The 12,574-nt window shown below is 41.0% G+C and overlaps 1 protein-coding gene and 1 long non-coding RNA gene across 7 annotated transcripts in view; one reads left to right on the forward strand and one right to left on the reverse strand.

The window, feature by feature from the left end:
* The first annotated feature begins 21 nt into the window (after positions 1 to 21).
* IDE (insulin degrading enzyme) overlaps positions 22 to 12,574 on the forward strand; it is a 53,831-nt gene continuing 41,278 nt past the window's right edge. The window contains exons 1-4 of one of the 5 annotated variants that reach the window (XM_064430903.1): positions 22 to 119; positions 8,775 to 8,959; positions 10,346 to 10,553; positions 11,371 to 11,540. In XM_064430903.1, coding sequence (XP_064286973.1) covers positions 8,800 to 8,959; positions 10,346 to 10,553; positions 11,371 to 11,540 — 538 coding nt within the window. In that variant the 5' untranslated portion in view covers positions 22 to 119; positions 8,775 to 8,799. Of the gene's footprint in view, positions 120 to 293; positions 568 to 643; positions 870 to 6,896; positions 7,036 to 8,774; positions 8,960 to 10,345; positions 10,554 to 11,370; positions 11,541 to 12,574 lie in introns of those variants that run through there. The other 4 variants (XM_064430902.1, XM_064430904.1, XM_064430900.1 and 1 more) reach the window with 4 other exon arrangements.
* The window catches only part of LOC135306630 (uncharacterized), a 52,798-nt gene continuing 47,685 nt past the window's right edge, over positions 7,462 to 12,574 (reverse strand). For both annotated transcript variants that reach the window (XR_010367430.1, XR_010367429.1), the window contains one exon: positions 7,462 to 7,616. This is a non-coding gene — a long non-coding RNA (uncharacterized LOC135306630). The remainder of the gene's footprint in view (positions 7,617 to 12,574) is intronic.

The raw sequence follows: 12,574 nt of genomic DNA on the forward strand, positions 1-12,574 counted from the left end.
CCCCAAATCTACGGTTTTATAACAGAAGTGCATCCTTCTCCAGTATTTACACCTCGTAAACCCATCCTGCGAGGCGAGTCGTGTGTCCGGCGCGGCGGGGCCGCAGAGCTCCACGGCAGGTGAGCGGCGGCCAGCGAGCTCCAAGGGGAGCTCCCGAAAGAGGGAGAGGAGCCGGAGGGCGACCTCACCCTGGGGGACGAAGGATTTTGACACCCGAAATCTCTGCCTCTGAGGGCGGCACTGCACCCACTGTGCTCAAATTACGAGGCGTCTAATTACCTTTTGTCTTGGCAGACGCCGCCAGGGACGCGGAGCGCGGCCACCAGGAAGCGGGCGGGCCGCGCCGCGGTCCCTCGCCGGGTGCAGCCCGGGGCCGCCCTTCGCGCCGCAGCCCCGTCCGCCTCCGCCGGGCGCGGCCCCCCCGCCGCGGCGAGTGTCGCCCCGGCTCCCCGCCCAGCCACCCACCCCCTCCACCGCCTCCGCCTCCTCCCAGAGGCCCCCGGCCCCCTCCCCAGCCGCAGCCCCGGCCCTCCCGGCGGCACAGGCGGCAGCTCCCGGCACCCCCAGGTACGGGTCCCGCCAGGCCCGGGCGCGGAGGGCGGACGGGACCCCGCGGGCGCCGGGAGGGATTGGCCGGGCGGCGGGGGGAGGCGGGCGGAGAACATGGCGCCGGGGAGCGGCGCGTGTTGAGGCGAGCGGAGCCGGGCCGGGCGGCGGCGGGGAAAGGCCGGTGCTGGCGGCGGGGCCGCCAGGGATATGCGGCAGCGGCTGTTCCCTGTGCTGAGCCGGGCTCTGCCGGGCTGGACGCGCCCCTGGGCCGCCCCGGCCTCGCGCTTGTTCCCTCCGGGCTGGCGGCGGAGCTCTCTCGGGTAGGGTGCGAGTGCGGCGGGGCCGGGGCAGGGCCGCGGGTCCCGGGGCCGTGTGCCCCGGGGCCGTGAGGCCGGAGAGCCCCCGCGGTGTTGTGTAAGAGGCGGCGGCGCGGCCGGGCGGGGGCACCTTGTGAGTCCCGGGGAGCGCCCGCCGTGCCCCGGGGAGCCGGGGCGGCTCGGGCCGCGGAGCGCGGCTGGCGCCGGAGCTTTCCGGGCAGGCGGTGGGCGAGCTGGGGGCGGCGGGGCCGGGTGTGCCCAGGAGGCCTGAGCCCTGCCTTGTGTCCTGCTCTGCTGCCCGGGAGAGCCCGGACTGACGCGCTCCGGTGCTTGCAGCTGCACCTCCTTTGACAAAGCAGGCTTGGTCATCAGCCGTGTGGCTTTCGTTGCCCGGGGGCTTGCTTTGTTCTCCTTCCCTCTCAAAAAACCTCCGTGAATTGTCTCGTTACTCAACTTGCTATATCTTCCTAAGGCATAATTATGAAAAATAAAAAGGAAAAAAAAGTTTAAAATCTTTAAGAAGAGACTGCTTTCAGTTACCCAAACTTGATGGGAGCGGCCTTTTTAGTTTCTGACGAGTTATCTGGCAGTGGCACTGTGCGTGTTTGTGTTAGCAGTGTCCCCAGCTCCGGTGGAGAGAGCGCGACTGAGCCCGACCAAGGGAGGAGCGGGGGGAGCCTTGGCACAGCTCGATTTTAGGGGCAATTTAAACTGCGTAACAACTCGGCAAAGTTTGTCCGGGAAGGGAGCTAGGGTCAGGGACAAAGGCTAAGTTGTTTTCTTTCTTTAATTAACACTGTATCTGTTACCTTAGTAGCCAAACCTATATTTAATACGGCACGAGTTAGAGACGTCAAAAGTAGCATCTTTCCGGGGAAAAAAGTGAGTTATGATGACTCATACTGTCGGTGCTCGTGTGTCAAAATTCGGATGCCCTGTTACTGTTCATTATCGCTATTTATGCTTCAGAATTGTACAGGTAATCCACAGTGTGCATTTGGAGCCAGCGCTTTTCTCAGGCTGTAGTTTGTCTTGCTAGATTACTTACTCCTCTTTATGCATGTGAATATATGCAGCATTTGGACTTAACTTTATGTATATGAGTAGGCCTGTTATGTTTTCATACTGCCTACAACCGTGATTTAATCATCCATTTAATTTTAATTGTGAATTAGGATTTACATAAATGATAATGAAATGAGAGCAGGCATAGTTCTTTCATGCGAGAATTTTTTTGAGATGTGAAAATGAAGAATCTTTTTCTTCAGTTACATGTTCCCTGTTTCCATCTCTGTATTTTGTTCATGCTTGAACTTTTTCTTTTTGTAATGTTTTTAACTTTCATCTTTATGTCAAGTAGCAAGATAATTTCTCAGTTACAACTTACCTCCTTTTCCTCTGATGTACAGCATTAAAATGATCTGTTCTATTTGGGAGGTCCCTAGAAGGATTCTTATTTCTGTGTTTGCCTGCTTTTTTTGCTCGCTCTCTGTTTTTTGTCTTCAGTCAGTGTCAGGCTGTGGTCTAATCCCTTGGGTGAAATGGCACCTTTGGGAATTGATTGAAGTGTCAAGTATGTAATTTATTTTGCACATGAATACAGCAGCACTCCCCTCCCCTGTAAGATCCAGAAGAAAGAGGGAAGGGACAAGAAGTTCATTACCTCTGTTTCACTGTACTGGAAGGTATTAGGCTTCTAGCTATAAGGGTCATTGCTGGTTATTGTAGAAGTCATTTACTAAAAATACAGTCAGACCACTTGAGAAATGGCATGTGGGGTTGATATTTTTAATATATTAATTCTGTTGGATTTGATGCTTCTATAGTAACTTTGGTGTCCAGTCTTCTAGCAGCGTAGAAATCAAAAAGTTCGTAATAAAAATCTATAGAAATTGCTTTAATCAGTTTTGTGTCTGGTTATGTATTTGCATATGCATGATCTGTCAGGGGATATCTTTGCTTTCACCTTTTATGATGCCCATAAGTTGCTAAAATGTTCTTACCACATAGTACTGTATGTATATAATAAGGTGATTTATGATGGATCCTGTTTGAAAGTTGCTTCACTGCAGCTTTCTATTAAAATCTTACCTTCTGCATCTTGTTTTTAGAATGAGTAAGAACTATAGCTTGCCTGAACAATTGATATGAAAAAGAATGTGGTAGAGCTCAGAGTTTATTTAAAATTTTAACAGTAGAACCAGAATTGTCCAAAATAGTAAAAACTAAACTACAAAATAGGTGAACAGCCAGGACTTCATTTGTTGAAACACACCACTGACTCTTGTAAACTGCTCATTGTTATGGGTTTGTTTCTCATGTCAAAGCTCTAGTGTTAGATAAACAGTTGCTTTTAATGTGGGATTACAGTGCTTTTAATGATTCAGAATTCTGATTTCTCTCTGTTTTTGTTGCTAGATCAGATTTTCTTGCCATTTCTCTCATCTTTCTGTGAATTTCTTCTTGTTATGCAGTATAACTGAAGTTTTAATCTTATCTTGTTTTTTTTTTAAAATACAAACCTCGCAAGTTTTTCTTTTTGAGAGTGTAAGACAGATGGTAGCATAAAGCATTGAGTGAGTTGGCTTTACAGAGAGTTTTGGGCAATCTGATGTGCTGCTTGCACATAAAATCTATGAAATACACATCAGAACACAGAATAAAGCACAGAGATCTCTCCTGCAGCATCCAGTTGAACATTTCCCGCTGTGTGTGTGCGGTCCTGCAGTTGTGGAGCAAGCCCTGCAATTGTAGGGTGACAGAAGAAAAATGTCACGGGGAGGAAGAGGGAATGAGAACCCCTGGTCTGCAAGTAGTCAGTGGATAAAGCAATTAATTGAATTAATGAGTACATTTCTTAGGAAAATCTGTAAAATACACTTTGAAGCAGTTGGTCACAGTGCAGAAACTAGTCTGAAACTAGTCAGTCATGTTCTTAACATGCAATTTGAAAATACTGATGTAAGCCAGATTGCTATGCCAGATCTGTGAAAATTTAATGATACTATATTTTAATGGTATCTAAAGATTAAAACCAGATAATTTTACTTACCCCTCCTCGTCCCACAGCTCTTCCAAATATTTGAACACTTCAAAACCCTTATGGAATTTTGTAAAATATTGAAGCAAAGAATTGTTAGGAAAAGATTAATTGTTCTATTTCTTGTGAATGTGGTTAGAGATTGTTTACTTTGGAGGTTTGGATGAATTGTTTGGGGCAGTTTTTGAGGACATAGGAAAAGTAAGCTCAAGTAATTAAGAGATTAAAAAAACCTTGTTATGCTTTATTGCTCTGTCTAAGCATCAAATTGTATATGGTCCTGCCTTTTTGTTTGACTTTTTTTTACCCAGTGCTTTGGAAACTGTGGTCAAGTTCAGGACTGTAAATTTAGGGCAGTAAACTAGCTTTATGATGTCTGATTGTATATCCCATCTTGTTTGGCCAGCACATCCTTGTAATTATCAGGTCAGTTACTCAGCTGGGGCTGATCTCACGTGTGAAACTACCAGGGCCCTTGTTTTTGCCAAGGTCACACGTGGTGTGGGCTCATGAATGCTATTGGTAATTCCTGTACACCAGTGTTACACACCAGTGTTTCTGCAGTCACGTTGGCAGTGCAGCCTGTGGCACACCAAGTTTTACTGCTGTGATCTAGAAGTTGTAGAAGCTGGACTCTGGAAACAAGAGCATGGCAGCCATCTGCCCTGGCCACCATCATTAGGAGGGAATTTTCTGAGTCAATTACAGACTTGGCAAAAAGCTGCAGACTGAGGTTCTGAAAATGCTTTAATTGTAGCGAGACTTTAGAATTTCTTCAAAATAAACTACGTAACAAAACCTTATAAATATTCATCATCTTCAGACTTGCCTGATTTGGCATGATTAGTTGTTCTTAATAGCTTGGGAACACTGATTAAATCTTTGTGGGGCTTTGTAGTTGGACCTTTTGTGTATGAAGTAGTATGCTGAATTCCTGATGAGTTTAGAAGTGATAAAACATGTTAGCATTTTGAGCACTTCATCTTCTTACGCAGTCTGTCTGCCTGTGCTTGCAGTCACAATTCTTTAGATCAGTATCAGGAATGTGTTGGGATCTCATACATTCTCTAGCTTCATGGCAAGCAAACTCACACAAGACTGATGCTTTATGGATATTGAATCATGAGGTGTTTTAATCTCTAAGTGTCTAAAAGGACGATCGATGAACATGTAACCTGAAAGAGTATGGATAGTCTCCTGAAGAATCCCTTTTGGTAATGTTCAGCCTGAATTGATTTCACTTTCCTGCCTACAGTTTAGTCTAAAAAAAATTATTATAACGTACAGGTGAATGGAAATGTTAAGAGAGTAGGTAGATTCTTGATTGTTTTACTGATAAAATAATTCTACTGCTGTCATGATCAGGAGTAGGTGCAAGAGACAAAAAAGAGGGGTGCAGACCTGTGCAAGAATGCAGATTTACATGGTTGTTGCAGAGCCATGAGCTTGGGACTGAAGAAGTTCTTGGACTCCTCCAGAGTGCTCAGTTTGGTGCTGTCATCCTTGTAAGAGGTGAGAAAACTCTGGCTGGTAGTTCTGCAGCACCAGGCCTCCTGCCAAACACACAGCACTTCTTTCCCTCCACGCATTGGCAGCTGGAGAAGTCTTCATGTAAACCAAGATGGATTAGTAAACAGCACAGAGAACATGTTACCAGTGGTAACTTCCTTGCAGGACAGAACAGAGGTTCTCACTCAATTAAGGTTTCACTTCACTCTGGTAAATTGTAAGCAATTAGTTGTATAGAAACTTGTAGCAAACGTGCATTTTAAGGCACTTGATAGAAAGCAAGCAGCAAAACCTGCTGAGATGGTAACTTGCCTGTCATCTGGAGCAGACCTGTGTACTAGCACTTGACTTCAGTATGTGTGTACTGTCATGACAAAAAAAACCTTGAGAAGCACTTTGGAGTTTGTGCCTTGGGGGTCATATTTTTATTAGCTAGTCACATTCTTGCATTGAAGCAACCCTCAGGAGTTTCTGTTAATTGGTTTTCAAATATGGTCCTTTAATTGTTCAAACATTGGACTTAGATTTGACTACACAGGCTAATTTTTAATTAAAGTAATTTTGCTAAAATAACTCTGAGAGATTAAAATAGTGAAGCAGAATCATATATCACTTAATCCCACTCTGTAATGCTCTGTTTGCAGGTGAAACCTGGCGTCCCCAGAGAGCCTTGCTGCTTCCAAGGGACTGCCTGCCTGGAAATGATTACAAAAATGGAACCTCAAAGAATAGAATATAATTTCAGTAGAAGTGCTGTAATTGAAATTCACTGTTGGTTTTAACTGATACTTTCCTTGTACAAGTGAAGTAGTTTTGATGAAGAAGAAGAAGATTTCCTATTCATTTAATAGGGACACTGTTCTTAGCTAAGACATCCCTGTTGTTTTTTTCTTTCTACCTCTGTAATCTTTCCAGTGGAAGAATTTCCACTGCCACAGTAATGGTTTGTGTTATTCCTGCTATTTTGGCTTTATTAGATCTTTCTCTGTTGCTTCTGCTTTGTGAAAGTAGTAAGCAATATTTCTTTTAATGTTTTTGTTAGGCTGTTAGCTCTGCAATAAACATAGCACCTCCTTTGTGGAAGAGTTGTTTTGCTACTGACCAGCAGCATCCAGTACTCACTGTAATGACAGTACAGCAAATAGCTGTAGCACATGGACTTTAGGACAGCTTCTGAACATGGCCTTAGAAATAAAGCTACTTCTCAATAAGTACAGGATTTAACCAGAACTACTGGTTAAAAGTAGTTCTATTGTCAAAAAGTGATTTATAGAGTTTTAGGATTCTGGTGTGAAAGAATGGAATGTGGTATTTTATAACACAGTTGCACTTACTTAAAAGCTGCACAGGAAAACAGTCATACGAGGGGATGTTTAGTATTGAATCTTGCAGTTTACTCCTTAAGAAAATGGTATAAAAGTTCTCTCTAAAGTGAAATTTTTTCTTCTCACTTTTGTATTGTAGTAACATATCAGCGGGAGGAAGAGTACGTAAGCAGGAAGGTGTTGGTCTTGTCCTCTTGACGTATTTGTCTTCCAGGAGCATTGCATAGTTGATCAGCCCTTGCTTTTATTCGAGTTTTCTGGTACTATGATTCACTTTGCAGCAAAATAATCGTAGGTAATCATGCAAACCCATTTGAAGTTAGAGAATGTTGTATTCACAATGCCCACTGAAATAACAGTGAAGGTGGAGGTACAAATTTCAGTCCTTGGTTTGAAGGCTTAATTACTGATGTCGTCCTTTTGAAAATTGTAGCTTTTTCCTGTACTGGAATTTCACTACCAAGCTGGAAGTAGCCTATGAAGGAGGCAGAAGTAGGGAATCATAATAAAATGAAGTGGAGGTGTACAGCTTCACGAGACACCAGTTGAAATCTCATAAGGTTTCATAGCTGCGTAATTTGATGAATCACATTGGAAAGATGAGTCATCTGAACAAACAGTAAAGTTCTGTGACTTAGTGATGTGGTATGGAAATAACAAGGAGATATATCAGATGATAAGGACATTGTATAACATTTAAAAAAACCCACAACTCGAGAAGTTTATAGTATATACGTGTCTTCTGACGGGCATCTATCTTACTGAGTTAGAATATTCTAGTTGGAAACCAAGGTATAGGTGTTCATTAGCAGACATGGAATCAGGAGCTTAAGGGATGTCCTTGTTCTCCTGCATACTTAGATCTGTCAATCCAACCTGTGTGCAAGTGAAAAACAATTAGGAACAGTTTAGTTACTGATTTTCATATATGAGAAGTATCTGCACTCACTTAAATTCTACACGGTAGCTTTAGTAAAGTATTTCTTAAAACTCTGAACACAGAGCATCTTTTAATTGTTAGCATAGCTTGTGTCAGTGCTGTTGATGCACTCTGTGGTAGTTGGAATAATCTTTGTATTTCAATGGTATATACATTTTTTCAGTGCAAGAAGGCCATATACATTCCAAGCAGGATTAGTCTGAGCATGGGGGTTAAACTAGTGGATAAATGACCAGTTTAAATGAGAGTGTACACATTTAAATTTAAATTCAGCATTTCAGCCACTGTTTAGTGATTACATTTGATTGCACTTTTGTTTTTTATTTTCATAGTAAGAGAATGATGTTTTACTAGTTTATATGTTTCCTTCTAAAATGCATTGAAACTGCGCATTTTAAAAAGTTACTTGATATTGTTTATAGCTTTTGCTTGGAGGCATTCAGATTCTGAATCAGTCACACTTAGATTCTTAGCATTTCAGAATTATGTCTTTAAAGAAGGGTATCTTGTAGCATGTGTTAAACTAATGGTAGAAGTTTAAATAAGTGAGACAATCTATTCCTGTTTATTATGGCAGTTCTGCAGTGTTTGTATTTTTGTGGCACTATTGCAAAAGTGTTGCTGTTTCTTGCTTGAGTGTACAAATCCAGTGGTCTGTTAGTAAAATTTTGTTTATTTGACAATCAGAGTTACAACACTTGTAATACAATCAGCAATTCAGATACATGAAATACTTTCCTGAAGTTGGAAAGTGTACTTGAGATAGCGGTATATGCTTCATTGGATTTAATTTTTATCATAATCGAATAAGGGGTTGACATTTATTAAGTTCGGGTTGTTTCAGTTGCAGTTAATGGGATACTTGAAGCATTCAGTTAGTGATCTGTATCTTTATTGTGTTTCGTGGTCTTCAAGGTTTCTTCTTTGTTTTAGCAGCAATATCTTTCAGGGTCTGAATTCCAGGCAAGTTCGGTGAATTTTGTGTGTAATAGAACTTTTAGCTGTTTGTATTGCCCTGTATTGTCTAACATAATATTTAAAAATTAGCAAGGCTTAAGCGAAAATAATAAGAAATTTCTTTTTTTTTCTTTAAGGTTTCAGAAGGAGTCAAGCAACAAAATGAACAATCCAGCTATTAAGAGAATAACAAATGAAATTATCAAATCACCTGAGGATAAACGAGAATATCGTGGACTGGAATTGGCAAATGGCATTAAAGCTCTTCTCATTAGTGACCCCACCACAGATAAGTCCTCAGCAGCACTTGATGTCCACATAGGTATTCAATTAATATTGTGTTAATTATGTAATTAATAAAAATGCTTCAAGTTCTGGTATCTTGATGCAAATAAAGTGACAGGAGTGGTATGCAGTTGGGAGCCTAGCCTTTTACTGTAATTTATAGTTTATTCTGTGACACATCAAGTTCAAAATTATTGGAGCTAAATGCTCTTACTGTACTCTGTGTTTACTCAAGTGTAGCTCAGTCAGTTGAAAGACTGCTTTTTAACCATTAAGTTTCGTGTTATGAAAGATCTTTTGTAAGCAGAAGAGGGGTGGGTGCAAGTGCAATTATTTCAGACAGCTCCATCTGTCATGTCAGACTTTTTTTTTCATGCTAAGTTGTTGATGTGTAGAGGTGAGAAAATGCTGTAGTGCTAGAGAAGTTGGAGAGCACTCCCTAACTTCAGTGGTGCCTATGTGTGCAAACAGAAATATGGGAAGTAGAAGGGGAAGGCAATTGCTTTGACTCTTTGGAATAATGGGAGCCTTTTCTTATATCTGAGGTATATCTCAAGCTTGTGTAGTTTTTCAGTTGATTGGAAAGTAAGATGCAGTGTGTGCATAACCTAAACACCCTCTTGCCATGTCTGTAGTTGGGAGCTCTTGCTGCTCTTTGTGTTAGGGCAGAAGTAATAGAGGGACTTCAAAAACTTCTGGCCTTTTTTGTTGCAGGGATGCCTGTTCCAGATCATTATCTTGTTCAGAGCATCCTGAATGTGGTTTTGTTTAGGTCCTGTGACAGTGATGGCCAACTGCAGCATCCAGTTCCTGCCTATGTGCTGAGGAGATGGATCTGTTGCCTTCATCTCTCCTGTCCCACTGCACATTGCTGCACACTCTGAGGCGGGACTGCCACTCTCCAACTTTGTTTCCATTCTTCCAAATCATTGTTGTCTTTTAATCTGTTTGCCTTCACACCTACTAGCTGGTCATCCATAGCTGCTTGTGTTCAGGCAATTACAGGTTATCAATCATCCTATAAACCACAGGATAGATACCTCTTTAATTATGGTTGGCAATTGCTGCCTCTTAACACAATGCATTTATGAAAGTCAAGGTATAGATTTCAGAACAGTGTGATTTGCCAGGTCTTTACAGATTATGAGTCATGGACTTCAATTGAAAATCATCTGTATAAGGAAGTACAAGCTGATCTGGAGAGGCAATTTGAGACACTAATTGGTTCAGTTACTAATTCTAAATTTTAAAATATATTTTGAGGATTAATTTTAGTTAACTGTAGTTGCACAGGTGTCTTCTTACAGACACAGAATTTATATAATTTCCTGAAGCAACATACTGTAATATAGAGTACTTTAAAAGACTTAATGTTTTAGTATTACTTTTTATTAATGACTACATGAAATTTTTCCTCTTGCAGGATCCTTGTCTGATCCCCCCAACATTGCTGGGCTTAGTCATTTTTGTGAGCATATGTTGTTCCTGGGAACCAAGAAATATCCAAAAGAGAATGAGTACAGCCAATTTCTAAGTGAGCATGCCGGGAGCTCAAATGCTTTCACGAGTGGTGAACATACCAACTATTACTTTGATGTGTCACATGAACATCTAGAAGGTGCACTGGACAGGTAAACACATTTTTTAGTGTTTAAATTTTTGTTATAGATGTTCTACTTGAATTTATTACTGTAAAGGTTTTCTGATAGTTCTATAATTATGATATTTTAAAAAAAGGTAAAAACCATCTTTTCTTAAAATTGATAACCAGATATTTTTCAGTTTGAAAGTCTTGCTCAGATTTTTTTCATCTAAGAGAGTTCTTCATCGAGACAGAATTTATGAAGTTTAAGTGTTGTGTTTACACTGAATATTTTTGGAAATGCAAGGCACAGAGTATGATCATGCATTTACACATTGTGCAAACACTGGGATGGTGCAATCAAATTCTGTGCTTCCCATGGGATCCTTATTGACAGCAAAACAAGGGTGAAGTCTAGAAATATTTAAGGATGCTCTTAGTAGAGGGAACTTGCTGAAATCTCAGTGTTTTGTGGGAGAGGACAGAAATTGAAAGGTGTGTGGTCAGTGAGGTGGAGTTTGCTCTTTGGCTTCTCCCTGGATGCCTGACAAGACTTACTTGCTTGGTGAAATTAAGAGCCTCTTGCAGCTAAATCTCCGAATAGGAGAAATTTTCACCGTGGCAATTGTGATGTAAGGCCCTTGATTCTTGTACTACCTTATATGATGGACATGTTGTCTGCATTTATAAACAAAGAAATTGAGAAATAAGGATATCAAATCAGTGTCAAAACTGTTAAAGAATTCGTAAGTTCTGCATTAAAAAATAATGTATTCAGCTGTTTTCAGGAGGAACCAAGTTTTGTACTTTTCTGTTACAATTTCTGTACAGTACTCTTGACTTGAACTAAATTTTTTTCTCTTTAGATTTGCCCAGTTTTTTCTGTGCCCCCTGTTTGATGAAAGTTGCAAAGATAGGGAAGTGAATGCTGTTGATTCTGAGCATGAGAAGAATTTGATGAATGATGCCTGGAGGTTGTTTCAATTGGAGAAGGCTACTGGAAACCCCAACCATCCCTTCAGTAAATTTGGAACAGGTTTGTTAAAATATAAATGTCCAGTGGCATTCTGTGTAACATACATAACATTATTGTTTATATAAAATTGCAAAAGACTGACTGTAACAATTCTCTTATTTTCCTCTCCATACGTTTATTATGGTGCTCTATTGCATTTTTCACATCATAGACCAAACAGAACTAGACAATACCATAGGGAAAAGAGTGATCCAAGACTTTGAGTGCAATGAGTACAACCTTCATGATTCTGATAATTACTGCAGTGAGTGCTGTTTTCCAGTTACTGGATTTGATTGTCATTTGGTACTGTTAAGTCTTTGTGTATAACAATGTGAACAAATTGTGTTTAAATTATTGTTGGCCACATGCTTTTTGTTATTTGATATTGCCTTTAGACTAGATGACAGTGACTAGGTCAGATCAGAATGATCAGCAAGATACTGTGGAAATTACTGAGTAGGAACACATAGAACACAACAGTAGGAGACTGACAGACAAAATGATCCTGGACAAATCCCAATTCCACAGCTGTATTTTTTATTGTTTGTTCAGGTTTAATTATGCTCAGAATGCTTAGTAACAATTTAAAATAAACACTGCTAAACCTCAATTCAAAAAGCATTAAAGTTAAGATATCATAGTTCTGGACAAAGCCGCAAATGTTTGATGCTTTGGTAGAAGTTTAAATGTTGGGTGGTTTTTTTGATAGGCATTATTTTCTACATTAATTTAGTTTTGAAAGCTTAGAAGTAACAGGACTGCACTGTTTCATCATTGAGTATTATGTGTGCAAAAAAATGTGTTTTGTGGACGGGTCAGTTTGTTTTATGAATAATTGATTCAAGTATTGGGTATGGGAGGAGGATGGGAGAGCAGATAATGGGCTTTAAGGCAGTAGTTTCTTCCTCTGTCTCTAAAAAGAGAAGATGTGCCTTTACATCTGTTGATGGATAGCATGTTTATGGGTTTGGTACCCACCTGCCACAAGAGCAGGTATTGCTCTGTTGACCAGTAAAGAGAGGCTCTGTATAAAACCATAACTCCATTCTCCA

The sequence above is a fragment of the Passer domesticus genome, chromosome 8 (assembly GCF_036417665.1).
Source record: "Passer domesticus isolate bPasDom1 chromosome 8, bPasDom1.hap1, whole genome shotgun sequence".
NCBI classification, from domain to species: Eukaryota; Metazoa; Chordata; class Aves; order Passeriformes; family Passeridae; genus Passer; species Passer domesticus.